Below are 18,080 nucleotides of genomic sequence, written 5' to 3' on the forward strand. Positions count from 1 at the left end.
AAGACACCACAGTAAAAGGGATCTGAAAAACTGGGGTACCAGTGAGATGGAAGGAGGAATAAAGTTTGGTTGTCCTTTCTTTGTCATGTGTTAATTGAAGGAGTTTGACAAATCTTCTCTAAGGTCCCTTCCAATTCTAAGTCCTATGAATTTATTATGAATTAGATCTCCATGAAAGTATTATTATCCTCATTTTATGGAACTAGAATCTCAAAGGTTTTGAACAACCTGCCCAAAGTCATATAGCTATTAAATATAAAAGTTGGGATCAGAGTCTAAGATCTCTGACCTCTAAACCCAATGCCCACCCTGCATAACTGCAGATGTATCCATGTGGGTCTCTCATATTTTATTGGCTTCCCTCAGTGTTGATAGTTTGCCAAATTTAGAACATTTGGAGAAGAAAAACTATGATGGTAAAATAGTCATATGATGATTCACTTTACCACTCTAGCTGGTAAGGATAAGGGCACCATAATCATTGTATTCAAACATCTGTCAAAGAGGGATTAGACTTGTCTTGTCTGGTCGTAGGGCAGAACTATAGCATTGGACAGAAGTTGCATAAAAAGGAAAAGGAGACAGGAAAAGCATTTGTATCATGCCAAGTATTGTGCTAAGCACTTTTTAACAAATATCATTTCATTTAACAAATATCATTTGACCCTCACAACAACTTTGCAAAATAGGTGCTGTTATTATTTTTATTTTACAGTTGAGGAAACTGAAGCAAACAGAACTTAAATGACTTGCCCGTGGTCACCCAACTAATAAATGTCTGAAAATGTATTTGAATTCAGGTCTTCCTGATTTCAGACTCCAAAATTCTATCCTCTGGGCAATTTAACTGCCCAGGCAAACTTTTGGGTAAAAATAAAGAAAACATTCCAACAACTAAAGCTATTGTGTATTTTCATTTATCTGGGGGTACTGTGAGGTCTATTCATGTTCAGGTATAGTGAAAACTCTGTCTCTTCCAGTCTGAAATTCTATGAAAAAAAACATTATAAAGTGATCTTCCTCTCTAGTCCTCTCCTTTCAAAAACATGTATCTGATACATATGGTAGTCTGGGAAAAAAATACAAGGACAGTCTTGAAGTCCCTCTCAAGAACATTAGAATTGATTGTATGACATGGAAAACACTGGCACAATACCATTGAGCATGATGTGTCCTCCTTATAAGAGAAGATAATGCACTCTATGAGCAAAGCAGAATGATAGAGCTCAAAAGAAAGATGAGATGTGCAGAGTTAGAGAATCCATACTAAATGTTCATATAGACTATTTGTGCCCAATTTGTAGTAGAACATTCCAAGCTTGTATTAGTCTGATCAGCTACCGTTGGACACATTCTAACTTGACTCTAGTATAGTGATATTATTTTGGTCCTTTTCAAGAACAAGGGACAACAATTGACCAACCAATCAACCTTAGAAATATAGTTGGGTTTGAATACTTATTCTGGCACTTACATTAACTATATGTCTGTGAGGAAATTCATCTCATCTCACTTCATCTCCCCAAACTTCAGTTTTCTCATCTGTAAAATACAGATGACAACAATACTTATACCACTCTTTTCAGTTAGTTTCTTTTGTGTTTAACTATAAAATGCTACTTTTACTAGTTGTTCTTCTTAGTGCTGGGGACCTCTGGAGAAAAGTTACACCTTTGCTTTCCTCATTTTAAAAATAAACAATAAAGAAAAGTCCTGATGTGCTCAATGGAAGGACTACATGGGCTGGTCAGATGATCCCAAATAGTCTGGTGTTCTGAAACAGGCCTATTTCCTGGATTTCTGATCTTGTCTTGTCTCAAGTTCAGGCAATTGCCAGTTTAAGATCTAGAGAGATCTATGGTCTTTACAATTGAGGCTTAAATGATTCACCCACCATCCAAATAATAGCAAGGAAAAGAGGACTGTACCTTAATATTGTCTTCTGGCCAGGAGTTCAGCATTGTAGCAATGTGGCCTTTGTCATGAATGGTGATAAAGAGCCCACTAAGAAAAGACACATACACACAGAAAAACAAAAACCATGTGGTCAAACCATGAAATGCAGTAAGGACCAGCAGCTTAAGCTTGATTTAAGATTAATGCAAAGTTTATACATGGCAGAAGTCAGGCTTAGATAAATTTGTTTTAGGTCTATGAACCATCCCTTCATATTTAATACTCAGATTGATTTTTTACCTTTCAAGGAAAAAAATTACAGTGGAAAAAAAGAAGGCAGCCTGTTGCTGTGGGGCACTGTTTTCAATTGAAATTCCTAGCTGGGATCACCAAACTACCACAGAAGGGACTCTAAGGATCCTCTAGAAAGGCTTAAGGAGGTTGCTATGTTACGGATCACAGAACTAGGGCTGGACCAGACCATAGAGGCCATCTGGACCAACCCTAGGTTTCTATAGATGAGGACACTGAGGTCAGAGAGGTTAAGGTCATATAGTTAGAAGTGGTCAATCCAAATCCCAAACCTTTTTCATAACAACAATGGCAGACTGGACTATTTCTTACAGGCTAATTGGGTAGAAGTCTAGCTTTATCAAATTTCTGGAAGGTTACATTTCTGGGAAATAGACCAATATGTTTTAATGGAATACCTCAATTTATATAAGAGAAGCATATAGGAATAGGATATATGGGAAATTATAATTGGGCAACAACTTCTTTTCCATTAATAGAGAGGCTTATGGATCCAGGGATGAGTAATGTGGAAATAAGGAAAATAGAAAAGAAATTGAGAGGAAACCAAGTGAAATTAGTACTATGTAGTAGGAGAGTAATGTCTTTTTTCCATTGTAGTTATGGTGCCTACAGGGGAGAAGCTGCACGCCCCTCAGTCTGTTAACCTTCTGCTGCCATTAGTGACAGTCATAACTGGTACTATGGATAGTGGATTGGAGTGCTTGATTTTGCATTAGGAAGTCCAGGGTTCAAATTTTGCTTCTGATATGAGAAAGGTGTAATTTCCAGGTAAAATGGGAAGGCAGGGCAAAGGGACAAAGGCAAGTGATTATATGTTCTTTAGTACCAATTCTACTTTATAGTTCCCTCTGGTGTTCTTTTTCTGAAAATCTTTTTTGCTATGTTTTGCTTGACATTTATTTGCATGTGTCATATCTTGTACTGCTTCCCTCCTCCTCACCTAGGTATACTAAAAGTTTCCTAAAAGCAAGAACTATGTTGTTTTTCATTTTTGTATTTTCAGCTCCTAGCACAGCACTGTTTAAATTGCATTCTTGGCAGGGTGTGGAATGACTTAATCAGAAGGGGGAAAATGCTATTAGTCTATTTAGTAACCCGAGTTTAGATTTCATTGTGTGGTGATTTTCATTTCAGAAGAATAAAACTATGAATTACAAAACAAAACAAGACATTTTTCAGCCACTTACTATGTGCAAAGCACTGTGCTAAGCTAGAAACATGTCAATCTCTGCTCTCAATGAGTTTATATTCTAATGGGGGAGACAACACATTTAGGAGATTTTAATATTAAGTATGTGGTTAAAATGCATTGATTCCTCAGATGGACTGGCCAAGAACATTTTAAATGTTATTTCCATTGATGGAATCATATTAAATTCTGATGTTAAACTATTTTCCAGTGCCAAAGATTTTGATGATAAGAATTCTTTTGAGTCTTTAGTGGTTGGAGCTGCTAAAGAGGCTGGGTTTGCAAGTCCTGTAGAGGAACTTGACAAGTTAAATCTCTATAAGATTTACTCCCATGGTAACGGACACAAAACTACCTCAGTGGGCCAGTGATGAGGCTGAAACTCTTCCAAAACAAACCTCTAAGGAGTTAATCTTGAAGTCCTAAATATCTGTTGTAAGTTCTAATTGTGTCTTTTTCAATCCTCTTTCCCTGAAGAGGGCCCAAAGCCTCTTCCTTCACAATATTTTATGAAGTGATTATTTTGACAGTTCCCTCTCACTTTTCAGATAGAGGGGGTCATCATACAATCTTAAGACTAGAGAAGGAGGGAGAGAACAAGGGGCCCTAGATGTGAGCTGAAAACATACGACAGAGCCTAGGTCAGGAGTCATCAGTTAATGGCTTTGGATTGGAGCCTCAATGATAATGTAGAGGTATTAGGTCTTATTTTTGCTTTCCAGGCACAGAATATATTGAGGATGAAGCTATGAAATCAGCAAAGAATTCCTCTGAGTAATGAGATCAACAGTGCAATTCAGGAGCAAGAATTGCTTTGTCCAGCTATTCATCATTTCTGGCTTTAAAAGATGCTCACGTAGAATAGAATAACTCATTGAAATCATGGTATATAACAGTATTAATTGGAAAATTTTTCAAATTACATAATGTGTTCACCAATTGTTTCGCTTGCTTTTTCCTTCTTTTCTTAAGAAAACTCATTTTTGAACATGGAGATCAAAATAAAACAAAAACATATTAAGTTGCCAACCAATGAAATCCATACAATCTTAGAGTTTAGGGGTCATTTAGTCCAGTTCCCTTTCCATAAACATAACTATTTTCTCTAGAATCCTTCATTAGCTGCTAATCTAATTAGCAGGGTATTTGCTTTCCAAGCTGTCTTTTCTATTTTCAAACAGTTATAGTTATTAAGACAATTGTAATTCTCCTTCCTTGTATCAACCCAAAATCTGTTTCTCAAAAACTTTTCCTCTAAATTCTACCCTTTATGGCCAAGTTCTTTATCCACAAGTTAGCTCTTCAAATATCTGAAGGTATTTCCACATGTCCCTATCTTTCCCCATAAAGTTTTCTCTTTTGTAGGTGAACTCCCTTCATTTCCTTCAAATGTTCCTCATCTGACTTGATTTTGAGTTTTTTTCATATCTTGGTCACCTTTCTTTCAAAGAGCATGTCCATCCTAATAAGTCAATATCCACCCTAATATACATTTTAAAATATGACACAAGGTGAATTAAGTCCTTTAAAATTTACAAATTTTTTTCACAATAATTTTTGTAATAGAAAGTGTGAATGTTACTTCTATTTTACAGATGAAAAAACAGATTGAGAGATTCCAATAAATTTTATGAAAGAAATATTTATTAGAAGTTTATTATGTACTTCATAGTACACAGAGAGCAGCTAGGTGGTGCAGTGAATATAGCCCTGAGCCTGCAATCAGGAAGACAATATCTTCCTGAATTGAAATCTGACCATAGACACTCACTAGTTCTGTGACCCTGGACAAGTCACTTAAGTGTTTCAGTTTCCTCATCTATTAAATTGAACTGAAGAAGGAAATGACAAACCATCCCAGCATCTTTGTCAAGAAAACCCCAAATGGGGTGACAAAGAATTGGAACAACTGAAAAATGACAATACAACAACAAATATACAGATACAAAGACAAATGTAAAACAAAACAACACAGTCCCTGACCTCAAGCTTAAGAGGTAGAACCTGACTATGTTATGCTGTACCGATGAATATATCATATAATAATAATGTAACACTTATGGAAGAGATAGAGAAAAACAGACAATAGGAAGATGAAAGTAAGTAACTGATTAAGTAGTGATTAATGGATGAATGTCAAGTTGGAGTTGGGCATCTAGTCAAATTCTTCATGGCTCTGTCTGTGGCCTAGTTCTGTTGAACATTGTTTTTAATCAGTGCCTTGGATGAAATCATAAATAACATGCTGATTAATCAAATATGTGAACAAAATTTGTAGGAGTACATTGGATGACAGAATTGAAATCCAAATATATTTTGGGAAGCTATAGAAATGAAGAAAAATTAACAAAAGTACATATCATAGAACAAACATAAAAATTACATGATTTAAAAATAGACTGCATGAAAACAAGATGATAGACTTGGGACTAGACTGTAATTTGTGTGAAAATGGCTTATGGATTCTAAGTAGACCACCATTTCAATGTGAGTCAGTAGTGAAAATTAGTTTGAGCTTCTTAAATAATTCCAAAGCTGTGATTTTAATCATTTATTTACCTTGGTAACCATTTCCAGCTTTTTACAAATTTCAGAAGTTCCCATCATCAAAAAAAACATGGTAGCTTTGATGGCCAACTTTATGGTGAGGATCACCCCCAATTCTTCCTTCTATTAAAGACACCTCATCTTTCCAGCTTGGTAATAATCTTCCAGGGCTTGTGCTGTGTTAGTATAGACTTTGATATCCCAGAATCAATTCCATTCTATAAGTAGGACTTTAATGGGGAAATACAATCTTGGGCTATATGAACAGAAATATACAAGGTGAGGGGGATAGTCCCTCAGTACTCAGCCCTTGTCATACCACATCTGTAATAGTATATCCAATTAAGAAGTTAGATTTTAGAAGAGAGGATAAATACATGTTGGAGTGTATACTTCAGTATGAAGTGGGAACTTGACACCATGCTACTCTCTCACATATATTTGGGAAGAAAATTGTGGATGTAACCTAGAGAATGGAATATTTAGGAGCAGAGAAAGGAACTTGAGATACTATTCAAATATTTGAAAGGCTGGCAAATATAAAATGTTTAGTACCTCTACCTCTGCCACAGTGGACAAGCTAGGATCAATGGATGAACTACAAAGGAGTAGATTTAAAAAAAATTTTTTTTAAACTCTAACTGATAATTTGTTAGGAATTCTGTAGAGGGAAGTCATACTTTGAGTAGGAGGTAAACTGGGTGACCTCCAAGGTCCCTTCCAATTCTGAGATTATCTGTCCTTGTTTTTATATATAAGGGTGTGTACAATTCAAATTACAATGTGACTTTCTGAGCTGAGTATGCTATTTAAATGAGCCCTATAATACTGGTTGTTTGGTAACACAAATAAACACCCATTTCCTTTTTTTTCCCCCTAGGTTCTATAAGTTTGGATTTTTATATGCTGACTTATAATTTCTCTGCTGCTTGAAGCCAGGTCCAAGTCCAAGCCCAGTGTGTATCTTTCCCGAGTCAGTGTCCATCCCCTTTAACAGAGCATCAGTCGCTGTGCCAAATGAGAAGGCTGAGAGGTGAATACCACAATTATAGTCAGGAGGCTCCTTAGCCAATTGCCCTTTGTGCATGGCAGAGGGACTTGGTGACCTGAAAATGGGTGGGTCATGAAAAGCACAATAGAAGCTGCATCCTGAGCCCTGATTTCAGCATCCTAGGCCCCACTAGGAGGAAGGGAGTTGTCCAAAGTGAAAATCAATATAAAACAATAAAGAAGGTACAGATTTTCTTCTCCACATGCCCTTGTTCACATATATAGTCTTTGTATAACTCAGGGGTTATTTGCACAAAAATTCTTGACAGAATAGATCTGGCTTTAATTTCATAAAACTTCCTACAAAATAACTATAGTATGTGCCCCTGCCTATGGAAATAATGAGTAAAGTCAGTATTCAGCTCATTTTGTTGATTTCCAAAAGCCTTTAGTTTTATAAGCACCAAGAATAAAAAGACATCAAATATAAGCTAGATTTTATTTAACAAGAAAAAATACAGAATTGGCTTATAACTGATGACCACGGAGTGTCAAGAAAACCTTTTCTACCTTCCCACAAGGGACTCTACAATCCTTACTTTCATTTTAAAAAAGTAATTAACTTAAAACTTAAATACAAAATAAAAATTACAAAAAATTGCCATATGCACAGAAGAACATAAAGGATTCAAAATATAAAACAATAAATTTCCATTTTAAGAAAGCCCATATAATAAATATAATACATTGTGTTCAGAGCTGTCCATTTTGCTTTCTTGTAGTTTTTTTGGTTCTCTGATGCATACTTTTTACTTTTTCCTCCTTTCCTTTCATCCCCCACTTCCCTCAAAAAGTCTATAATTAAGCATAGACATATTTTAATATATACACACATATTTGTACACAATATACATACAAATATATGTATATATCTATAATCATATACATATATGATATAATAATGCTATAACAATTATCATAGCAATATTCCTATACCACATTTATCTTACACATATACCTACATTTATCCTACACTATATATATCCTACACCACAGTAATATTTCAATTTTATACTATCTAGTCATTTTAAATAGTCTATAACAATATTGATTAACACAGCTGACATATAGTATAGTTTTCCTAATTTTCCTCTTTTGATTAAATCTAGTTTAGCTTTAACTTTGACATCAATGATTACCACCCCTGTTTTTTTCCTAATAAATTTTACCCCTGATCGTTATTTTTTTGTTTGTGTGAATCTCTTTATTTCCTATGCCTCCTGGATCCTCATCCTTATTTCTCCTGGCTACCTTGCCTTTCTATTACTTAACCTCCTCCATCTCCAAGGATCCTTCTCTTATCCTTTCCAACTAACTCTTTTCCCTTCTTTTTTATCCCATTCCCATTTATTTATACATCTTATCCCTTTCCTTAATTCTTCATAATCTTTTAAAATCTCCTCCTTATGCTACATTCTTCTTATCTCATTTCTTTATAAAACTGGAAGACTTTTATACCCATATCTCTATCTATATCTTTCTATATATGTATTAAATATAAGGACTGTTCCCTTTTTAACCTATTCCTGATAGTAGGGTTCCAGAATTACCAGCTTTTCTCCCTCATCTAATTTCTCTGTGTCAATTCTTGCTTTCACACCTCATTAACATAATACAATTATTCTTTTTACCTTTTTAGAATCACATTATACTCAATTCTATCCAATATTTCTTTTGAACTACTCAATTATTAATAACAATCTCAGACACATGGTTTACATTTTCACACATAAAACAAACAGTTTTCCTTATTGAGTTCCTTGAAATTAGTCTTTGATATTTACCTTATGTTTCTCTTGGATCTTCCATGTCAAATTTTCTATTAGGTTTAAGTCTTTTTGCAACAAAATCCTGAAAGTCTGGCAATTCATTGAATATCCAGTTTTTTTTTTCCATTTAGGAATATACTTAACTTTGTCAGGTATGATTTTGTTGGCCACAATCCCAGTTCTTTTGTTCTTCGATACATAGTGTTCCAAGACTTGTGGTATCTGCTGTTAGGTCTTGGGTGATTTCAATTGTGGCACTACTGTATTTGAACTATTGTTGCTTATAATATTTCCTTCTTGACCTGGGGTTTTTCAGAATTTGGCTATAATGTTACTGTAGGGTTTTCTTGAAGGATCTCTTGCAGGTGGTGATTGGTAGATTTTTTTTTCTATTTCTACTTTCCCCTCTTATTCTAACTCTTCAGGAAAAGTTTATTTCTTTCATTACTTCTCAAGATTTTTGTTTTTATTGTAGCTTGTAGGTAGTCTAATTATTCTTATGTTTTCTCTTCTTGATCTGTTCTCCAAATCAAATGTTTGAGATAACTCACATTCTCTTCTATTTTTTCATTCTTTATATTTTATTTTTAATATTTCTTGGTCTTTTATAACTTTGCTGGTGTCCCCTTGCCCTATTCCAGTTTTCAAGAAGTCATATTAAGATTTTGGATCTCTTTTCTTAGTTGGTTGACTTTCTTTTCATAATTTTCTTGCTTTTATTGGATTATTTTGTTTGTTTTTCTTCAATCTCTCTCATTTAATTTTAAAAATCTTTTTGAATTTTTCTATGAATTCTCTTTGGGCAGGTGACTACTTAACTTATTCTCTTTGGGGTGGAAGAGGCTTTTTTTACTTCAATTTTCTCCTTTGAAGATGAACGCTGGTCTTCCCTATTCCTATGGTAACTTTCTGTGACTGAGTTCTTTCTCCTTTGCCTGCTCATTTTATTTATTTATCTTTAGCATATTTTTCATATAATCATCTCTACCTCTATTTGGTGTACTCATACCTCAAATATAGAGGCTGGTGCCTCTGGCCTCGGGTACTCCTCCAGTTCTCCTCTCTGTCCTGGAACCTGAAATCAAGATCTCCACCTTCCTGAAAATGTCCACAGCAGCATTCCTGCCCCACTGCTTCTGCACTCACCAGGCCTCTACTGGGCCTGGAGTTCTTTATCAACAGAGGTTCCCTCAATCTTGCCTGATTCAGATGTCTAGGAGGTAAAAAACCCTGGGTTGGGACTAAGGCTATCTCCTAACCCAGCTAGCTCCAGGGCTTTGCTCCTTGTTATTTCAGTTCAGGGAGCCTAGAGGTAGAACCAAACCTCTGTGCTGAGATTTATTAAGGATCTTCCCCAGGTGTTCCAAGAGGACCACTGTTTAATTCTAACTCTTGTTTATTTATTTATTTTTTATTGCTCTACATTTAACCTGAGGCATTATTTGTCTTTTTTTTGTGGGGGAAATCTAGAGAGCTTGGAATTTTCTGATTTACTCTGCCATTTTCCCAGAATCTTCCAGTCCTTACTTTCAATACTATTCTTTGTGACTTTATATTATTAATATATTATAACATAATATATTATTAATTGAATTATTAATAAATGAAATATATACAATCAAGTTAAACATATTATATGTTAATATATTATTTATATTATTAAGATGTCAATTAACCCCCATTTTCTGTTGGGACCCATTTTCCTCATTAGATCAAGACCCTAGGGGAGTTGAATTTCTTCACACAAAAACCTTCATAGCCCACTTGCTTCACATTTAATTTATAGATAAAACATCTCCAAGTTGTGGTTCTTCTTGGAACATACAGTTCTCTGCTGTGACAATCACATATCCAGCTCTCTTCCTAATTGAGGCTTAGCTTCATTTTACTCTTCTTTTTGTCACAGCTAACTCTCCTGAACAAGAGGGCACACAGACATTCAGCTTACAAGTTCCACTCTCCTCACTGGCCTGTTTATGCCTGCTGGTCTGCATAGGGAATGATGTCGGTCCATTAGAGCCAGTTTCTCTATTAATGTTTTGATGTCCTCCTCTGACCCTGAGATCCTTGATGTGATCCCACATTCTGCATAGGACCATGTAGATGTATAGACCTGTCCAGCTTTCTATGTAGCTTAAAATTTCTATCTCTTTACTTTGAGGTCTATGTCCTTTTGTATGTAACCTCTCAGGAGTGGGGAGAGGTTTTTCCCAAATAGTCAAGAGTATTTGCTACAACACATTGTGGCAAACTACAGCCTGGCATTCTGCAAAGAACACTGGCTGCAGAGACAGAAAACATGATTTGGGTCCAGGTTTTTTTGGTTGGAATCCAAGATTCTCAGAGTTGGAATGGATCTCTTCTATATTACCCTGAAAGCCCTGGCAGATGGTTAGTCAGCATCCCAAGCTGTGTGATTATAGTCAAGTCACTTCTAATTTGGGGGGGGGTCTCAGTTCAACTCTCCTTTGTAAAATGGGGATAATAAGACCCACACTATCTACTCACAGGGTTTTGTGAGGATAAGATCAGATATGAATACGAAGAGCTTATGTAACATATAACCTTTGGAGCATGACAAAAATGTGAGTTGTAAGGGTCTTTTGTACTTGCAGGCTTTTTTCTTCCTAGCCTATCAGCCCTTATTTTCAGCTATACTCTTTCAGTCTAGGGAAAAAAGCAATGATTCTAAAAAAAACAACAATGTATTAAATGAGACAAATAAGAAAATCATGTCTTGTGTTATATAGGCATCTAAGTGGGAGAGGCCATAGAATATCAGTGCTCGAGTTAGGAAAACCTGAGTTGAAATCTTGCCTCAGACACTTCATAGCTGTGTAGATCCTGGGCAAATCATTTAACCTCTATGTTCCTCAGTTTCTTCATCTGTAAAATGAAAGTTTTTGGTCCTGATCTCACAGTTATAAGTATAAAATCAGATGATATTCATAAAGTACTTTGCAAACTTTAAAATGAAAATAATACTGGTTCTTACCTCTCCAAGTTGTAAGTATAAAATGAAATAATATTCATAAAGCACTTTACAAACCTGCCATGTAAATGGTAGCTATTATTATTATTATTATCATAGTCTATCACTATAATTAAAGAAAGAATATGTTTCATTCATAACTGTAGTCCTTGTAGGTAAGTGCTCCAAAAAGTTATGCAATAATATCATATTTCTGAATGGGTTCAGGGTTAAGATCCTTTGAAAGGAATTTTCTTGGTCACTTGATTCTGTTGGAAAGAAAGAATAGATGTGAAAATTAACTTTAAATGTTATCTGCAGAACTTCCCTATAAGAGTTCTGAGGTCTTTTCCAGATTCTATAGGCAAAAGACAGGGGAAAATTAAACATGGTGGTTAATGATTCTACCAAGGCATCATACAGAAGTAGCAGCAGGCTATTGGAATAAGCAGATGTGAGCTCCAAAGTCTGGCAGTCGCTCATAGTAACTTTGTGTAACTTTTCTCATCTATCCAAAAGAAGTAATAGTAATACTTGTATCATGTCCCCTTTTTAATCTGTTAATTGGGGGCCAGATGGCATAGTGGATTGAGCACTGGCCCTAAAGTCAAGAGGACCTGAATTCAAATCCAGTCTCAATCACTTAACCCTGATTGCCTTGTCAAAAAATGGATTTAAAGATACTTATATTATCTTTGTCCTGGAGTCAATTTTTTCAGTGTTTTTCAGTCACAACACTATAGGATTGAGTGATTTATCCAGAGACTCAAAGTTAGTAAGTGTCTGAAGCCAGATTTGAATTCAAATCTTCCTGATTTCTGGCCTGCTGCTCTATCCATTGTTCCAATGTGTTTTACAAACATTATATCATTTGATCCTCACAACAATCCTATGAGGTGAGGGCTACTATTTTACAGATGAACAAGTTGAAGGTAAACAAGGCTAAGGCATTTGCACAGAGTCAAAAGCTAATGTGTCTGAGGTAGGATTTGAATTCAAGTCCTACTGACTCTATACCTAGTACTCTATACACTGGACTACTTGGAAGTAGACTCTTAAAATAGACTCTTAACTAGTAAAGGTCAGAACCTATTCATGCCTTCATTATCCCATATGGTCTTATCCATTTTCTTTCATAGATCCTCCACATAGCTGTTGCCCAGTGCACTTTGCTCTGTTTCTTTTAATATTTTGTGACTCCCAGGGCAGCACTTGGGATATACATCTGCTATCTCTTAGTCTTATTAGATGAATGGCCTTCTCTTTCTTTTCCAGGATACAAATCCTTTTGCTGGAATTTGAAGTGAGCCGTGATTCTTGAATAGGATAAAATCATTTGCCTCTCCAAAAAAAATCCAAAAACTTTGCCTGAACTTTATGAAAATAATTGTAGATAAAGTCTCCTCACTAATAAGACATTGTAAATTATATAATATCTCCAGCTTCCATCAAGACCTGAGAAAAATCCTTTTGAGTTTTTTTTTTAATTCAGTTACCCGAGAAAGAAAGAAAAACAAAGATAAGACTCACTTAGCCTCAGAGATCTGGCAGTCAAAGAAACAGACTCTTACTCTCAGGCCTTATCTCAGGCCTTCAGTCAAGCTGTGTTTAGAGATTCTCTTCAATTAAAGAAAGAAAAAAAAAGCCAACTCAGATAGGCGACACTTATTTAGGCCACTTGGCACCTATTCCCCTCAAAAGAAAAAAAAAGTAGGGAGCTAATTAAAAAAGGTCAGTGACATTTGGAGAACCACTCAGGCCTGAATCACTATGAGGGACATATACTTTCAACCCTGTATGGAACAAAGCCTCTCTGTTGATGATGAAGCTGCCATTCCATGCATTTTTGGCTGTAAAGAAAGTACCATCCTCTCACTGCCCCAGGCTGACCATGGAGTAGCTATTTTTAAACCACGGAGGCACTCAGGGAGTAAACAACCCAGGAGTAATTAAGTCTGGTGAGCTTATTTAGGGTCTTTTAGGCTTACTACTTGCCTACCTTTGTGCTAAATTGGGCCCTTTGGGAGGATACATGGGATTTAATCTCTTATGTAAAATACAATTTTTGCCTATTAGGAAATTATTTTATTTCCTATTTATTTATTTTGTTTATTATATTTTAATATATAATTATATATTATATATTAATATAATAATATACACTATTATGTTTATTTATTTTATTTTATTAATTAGGAAATTAAAATTATACTCAATTGCTGCCAGTGAAATGTCCTTCCTGGGAGTTATGGAGGATTAGCAGATAAGTGCATAGTAATGTCATTTTTTTGCAACTGAAATATAAAAAAGCCTGAGCGCTGGCCTTTAATTTCCTTATCAGGCTATTTACGTTAGCTTGCACTCCAGTGCTCTTTCCTTTATGTCCTAACTAAGATGACCTGAGTCAGGCCATCATCAGTTATTTTGATCTATGTCTTGTCACTGGACTCCAAAGACTAGAGGAGAAAGAGAGGTTGGTAACTTTGCACACTCTGCCTCATTTAAATCCAATTGCTTGCAAGCCAGGGCAATATCCTCTTGATGTCATTGGTTCTCTTTGAGAAAGAAGAACAAACAACAAAATGACCTGACAAATACAAGTCACTTTTCATTTTCTTTCTTTCACTTCTACCTCACTGAGCATTATATCATACAATTTAAGATCTTAGAGATGATAAGAGAGGGAAGCTTCATTATTCTTACTTTACAGTGAGCAAAGTGAGATGCAGAGAGAGAGTAAGTGACTTACCAAAGTTCCCACAGATAATAAATGGCAGATTCAGAATTTAAACCTATAGCTGACTCTGACTCTAGTGCTACACATCTGGCTTCTCATCCACATCATTTAGACATTTTTCTGAGACCCAAATTGCCTTCTATGATATCCTTGCCAATGGTCATCAAATAGGTGCTAGATTATTTCTAATGAAGCCCAAATTGTGGCTTCATAACACAATCTAAACCACTGATTACTGCTTTTTTGGGAAATTATTTCCTAGCAAAATAAAATCTGCTTTCTTATAAGGTGTATCTATTTTTCTTATTCCTGATCTTTGGAATTATGAAGAATAAATCTATGCACTTTTTTTAAATAAAATACTTCCCATGTATGAAGATAAGTATCATGTCTCCCTTTCATTTTCTCTTTTTTAGGCTATGTATTTCTAGCTCCTTTAATCATTTTTTTATGTAATAGCATGCCTAGACCCTTTATCATTTAGCTTATAGTCCTCTGCTTTGTCAATCTCCTTCTTAAAGAGCAGCTGAGTTAATTTAACAAATGTGCTCTGATTAGCATAGTGCAGAAGGATTATTTCACATAGTCTAGACACTAGATTTGTATAAATGCAGACTAAAACTGAATTAGACTTTTAGCAGATTCATTATTCAGCTGACTCTTATGAAACACTCTGAATTTCTTATGACACAAATTCATTTTTTACACTTTGGTTCATTCTCCACTTGGCTGTCACGGTGATGTTCCTAAAGCACAAGTCTGTCCATATCACTTCCTTCCCCAATTTTATAAACTTTAGTTGTTCCCTATGACTTCTTTCGATTTCAAATAATATCCTGTTTGTTGTTCAAAGGCCTTCATAACCTGGCTTTACTCTATCTCTCTGGTCTTACACTTTATCCAACATCCCTCTATATACTAGGTAGTCCAATCATGCAGGCTCTCTTATTTCTGTAACAAGATACTTCATGCTGAAGACCACTCAGTGGTCTTCCTCTATTTTTCTTCTTCATCTTCACTTTCTGGCTTGGATGGCTTCTTTCAAGTCCCATCCTCAGTTAAAGTCCCATCTTCTGGAGAAGTCATTCTCAAAATGTGATCCAGAGAATCCTGGTGGTCTCTGAAACTTTGTCAGAGGGTCTATAAACTCAAAATTCATTTTTATTTCTAATATAATAAATATCTATAAATATAACCCATATCCACAAAAACTCTTTGGACAGATTCTCAATTATTTTTAATAGTATAAAGAGGCTGAGAACAAAAATTTGAGAACCACTGTTCTAGAAGAAGCCTTTCCCAGTTACTCTTTTTTTTCCCAGTTACTCTTAATGATTGTGGCTTCCTTATATTGATTTTTTTTCCAATTTATCATGTGTTTATCTTGATTTCACATAATTATTTCCATGCTGTCTTCTCCAGAGAGCTCCTCAAGAGCAGGAACATTAAAAACTCTTTCTTTGAATCTTCAGTGCTTAGCATATAATTGGTGCTTAATAAACGTTTATTGATTGACTGAATGACATGTGGAGATATAATGTGGCATAATAGATGAGAAGCTGGCATCAAAGCAAGAAAGATCTGGGTTCAAGTCCCAACTCACACACATTGGTTGTATGATTCTTAGACAAATCACTTAAATTTGCAATGCTCTAGATAATCTATGAGATTAAGATACTCAGAAAATGCCAATTTGCACTATTAAAGGAAATTTCCTCATCTAGAAGTTCCCTGTACCAATGAAATCATATTATTGGGATTTAGAGCTGGAAAAAAACTTCAGAGAGCACTTTTAGTCTCTCATTTTACAAATGTGGAAATGGAGACCCATGAGCCATATAAGTAGTAAGTGACAGAAGAGAGATTCTAACTTAGATGCTTTCACTTGAAATACAAGGACTTTCTATTGGATTCTACTGAGTATACTGGATTGATCTTTGCTATTTTTTTATATCCATTCAGATTAATCAAATTCAAAGTTTATAAATAACAAATCCCAAGTGCACTGATTTGGTTGTGTAATACTAGATTGTATCATAAAATACCAAAGAAGTATTAGTCCTGTCAGAAAATAATTCTACAGCCAAGGAGGATGACAGTTCTTAGGAGCAAAGAACAACTATGAAGTTGGCAAAGTCTTTCTTTAGGACCTTTTTGTTCGATTCTCCCTCAGCCCATTGGCTGTGCAGGATGAGCCTTTACAGAATACTAGCACGTTTCAAGTTTCTAAACTTATCCTTTCTGGTAGAAGGATAGGGATTGGGACAGGGATAGGATCTATTAGCATCTATCCTGAGTAATGGAGTAAAATGTCTGTTATCAATACAGAGTCACACTTTCTGAGACTTGGACAATTCCCTAGGTGGCACAGTGGATAGTGTCTAGTCTCAGATATTTACTAGCTGTATGACTCTAGGCAAGTCACTTAACGCTTTTTGCCTCAATTTCCTCATCTGTAATAGAAGAAGGAAATAGCAAGCTACTCCAGTATCTTTGCCGAGGAAACCCCAAATAAGGTCACAAAAAGTTGGATGTATATGAAAATATCTAAACAATACTACCTATAATTTCACTGGTATAGAGAACTCTCTGAATGAGGAGAAAATGCCTTTACCAATGCAGAACCACACTTTCTGAGATGCAGAGATTGTCTGGAGTACTGAGATGTTAAGTTACTTGACCAGGATCATGCTGCTAATATATGTTGGAAGTGAAGACCAACTCCTACAAACTGAGCCATGCTCCCTCTTCAACAAAATCTCAAAATAACATCCCTGACACATGTAACTTGAAATTTTACAAAATGTTTTTTGTCTGCATTCCAAAGCAGAGAATTCTAATAAATGTGGGTGCCACTCACTAGCTCTGTGTCCATAAGGGAGTCACTTAACCTTTGCCTCCTGAGTTTCTTTAATCGTAAAGTAAGAACTTTGGGGATCTTTTCCTCACAGGGTGAATATGAAGATCAGAGTGAGGCAATGACTATAAAATCATTAGATCGCAAATGTAGAGGTGGAAGGTACCTTGGAAGCAACCTAATCTAATGTCTTCATTTTACAGATGAGGAAAATGAGGGCACTGAGAGATAATCAATGTTATGGGTCAGATCTAAATCCAGGTTCTAATAGCCCAAATCCAATATTCCTTTCATTACATTACACTATGTAGTGTTGCCACTCAAAGTATCATAAACCATGAAGTGCTACATAAATGTGATTTACTGTTATTATTAACACATGTGTACTTTCTTCAGAGTACTTTATTCAGTTGGTGAATGGGTAAGCTCTCTTGAGTAATAGCTGGCAATGGCAGTTTGTTTATCAATTTAGTGAGACCATATCTATGTATTATAAACTATTGCAGCTCTTCCCTAACCCTACCACCTAGAATGGGGCTTTCTACAATGGTAGATGATCAATAAATATTTCCAGGATGAATTTGTAGACATGAAGATAAAGTTTCCATTATAATAGCAATTACATAATCTCTAAATGAAACAAAATTATGTAAACTAAGAAATTGGAAATACTGGATTCTCCTCCCAGTCCTGCTATTTTGGAACTTTGTAACACTGGACAAATTAGTTAACACTTTATTACTATTTAC

At 35.4% G+C, this 18,080-nt stretch overlaps 1 protein-coding gene across 2 annotated transcripts in view; it reads right to left on the minus strand.

Moving 5' to 3' along the window:
• ME3 (malic enzyme 3) overlaps window positions 1-18,080 on the minus strand; it is a 296,435-nt gene that overhangs the window by 101,556 nt on the left and 176,799 nt on the right. For both annotated transcript variants that reach the window (XM_051987289.1, XM_051987288.1), the window contains exon 5: window positions 1,929-2,004. In XM_051987289.1, the coding sequence (XP_051843249.1) occupies window positions 1,929-2,004 (76 nt within the window). The remainder of the gene's footprint in view (window positions 1-1,928; window positions 2,005-18,080) is intronic.

Source organism: Antechinus flavipes, chromosome 3 (assembly GCF_016432865.1).
Source record: "Antechinus flavipes isolate AdamAnt ecotype Samford, QLD, Australia chromosome 3, AdamAnt_v2, whole genome shotgun sequence".
Lineage (NCBI taxonomy): Eukaryota > Metazoa > Chordata > Mammalia > Dasyuromorphia > Dasyuridae > Antechinus > Antechinus flavipes.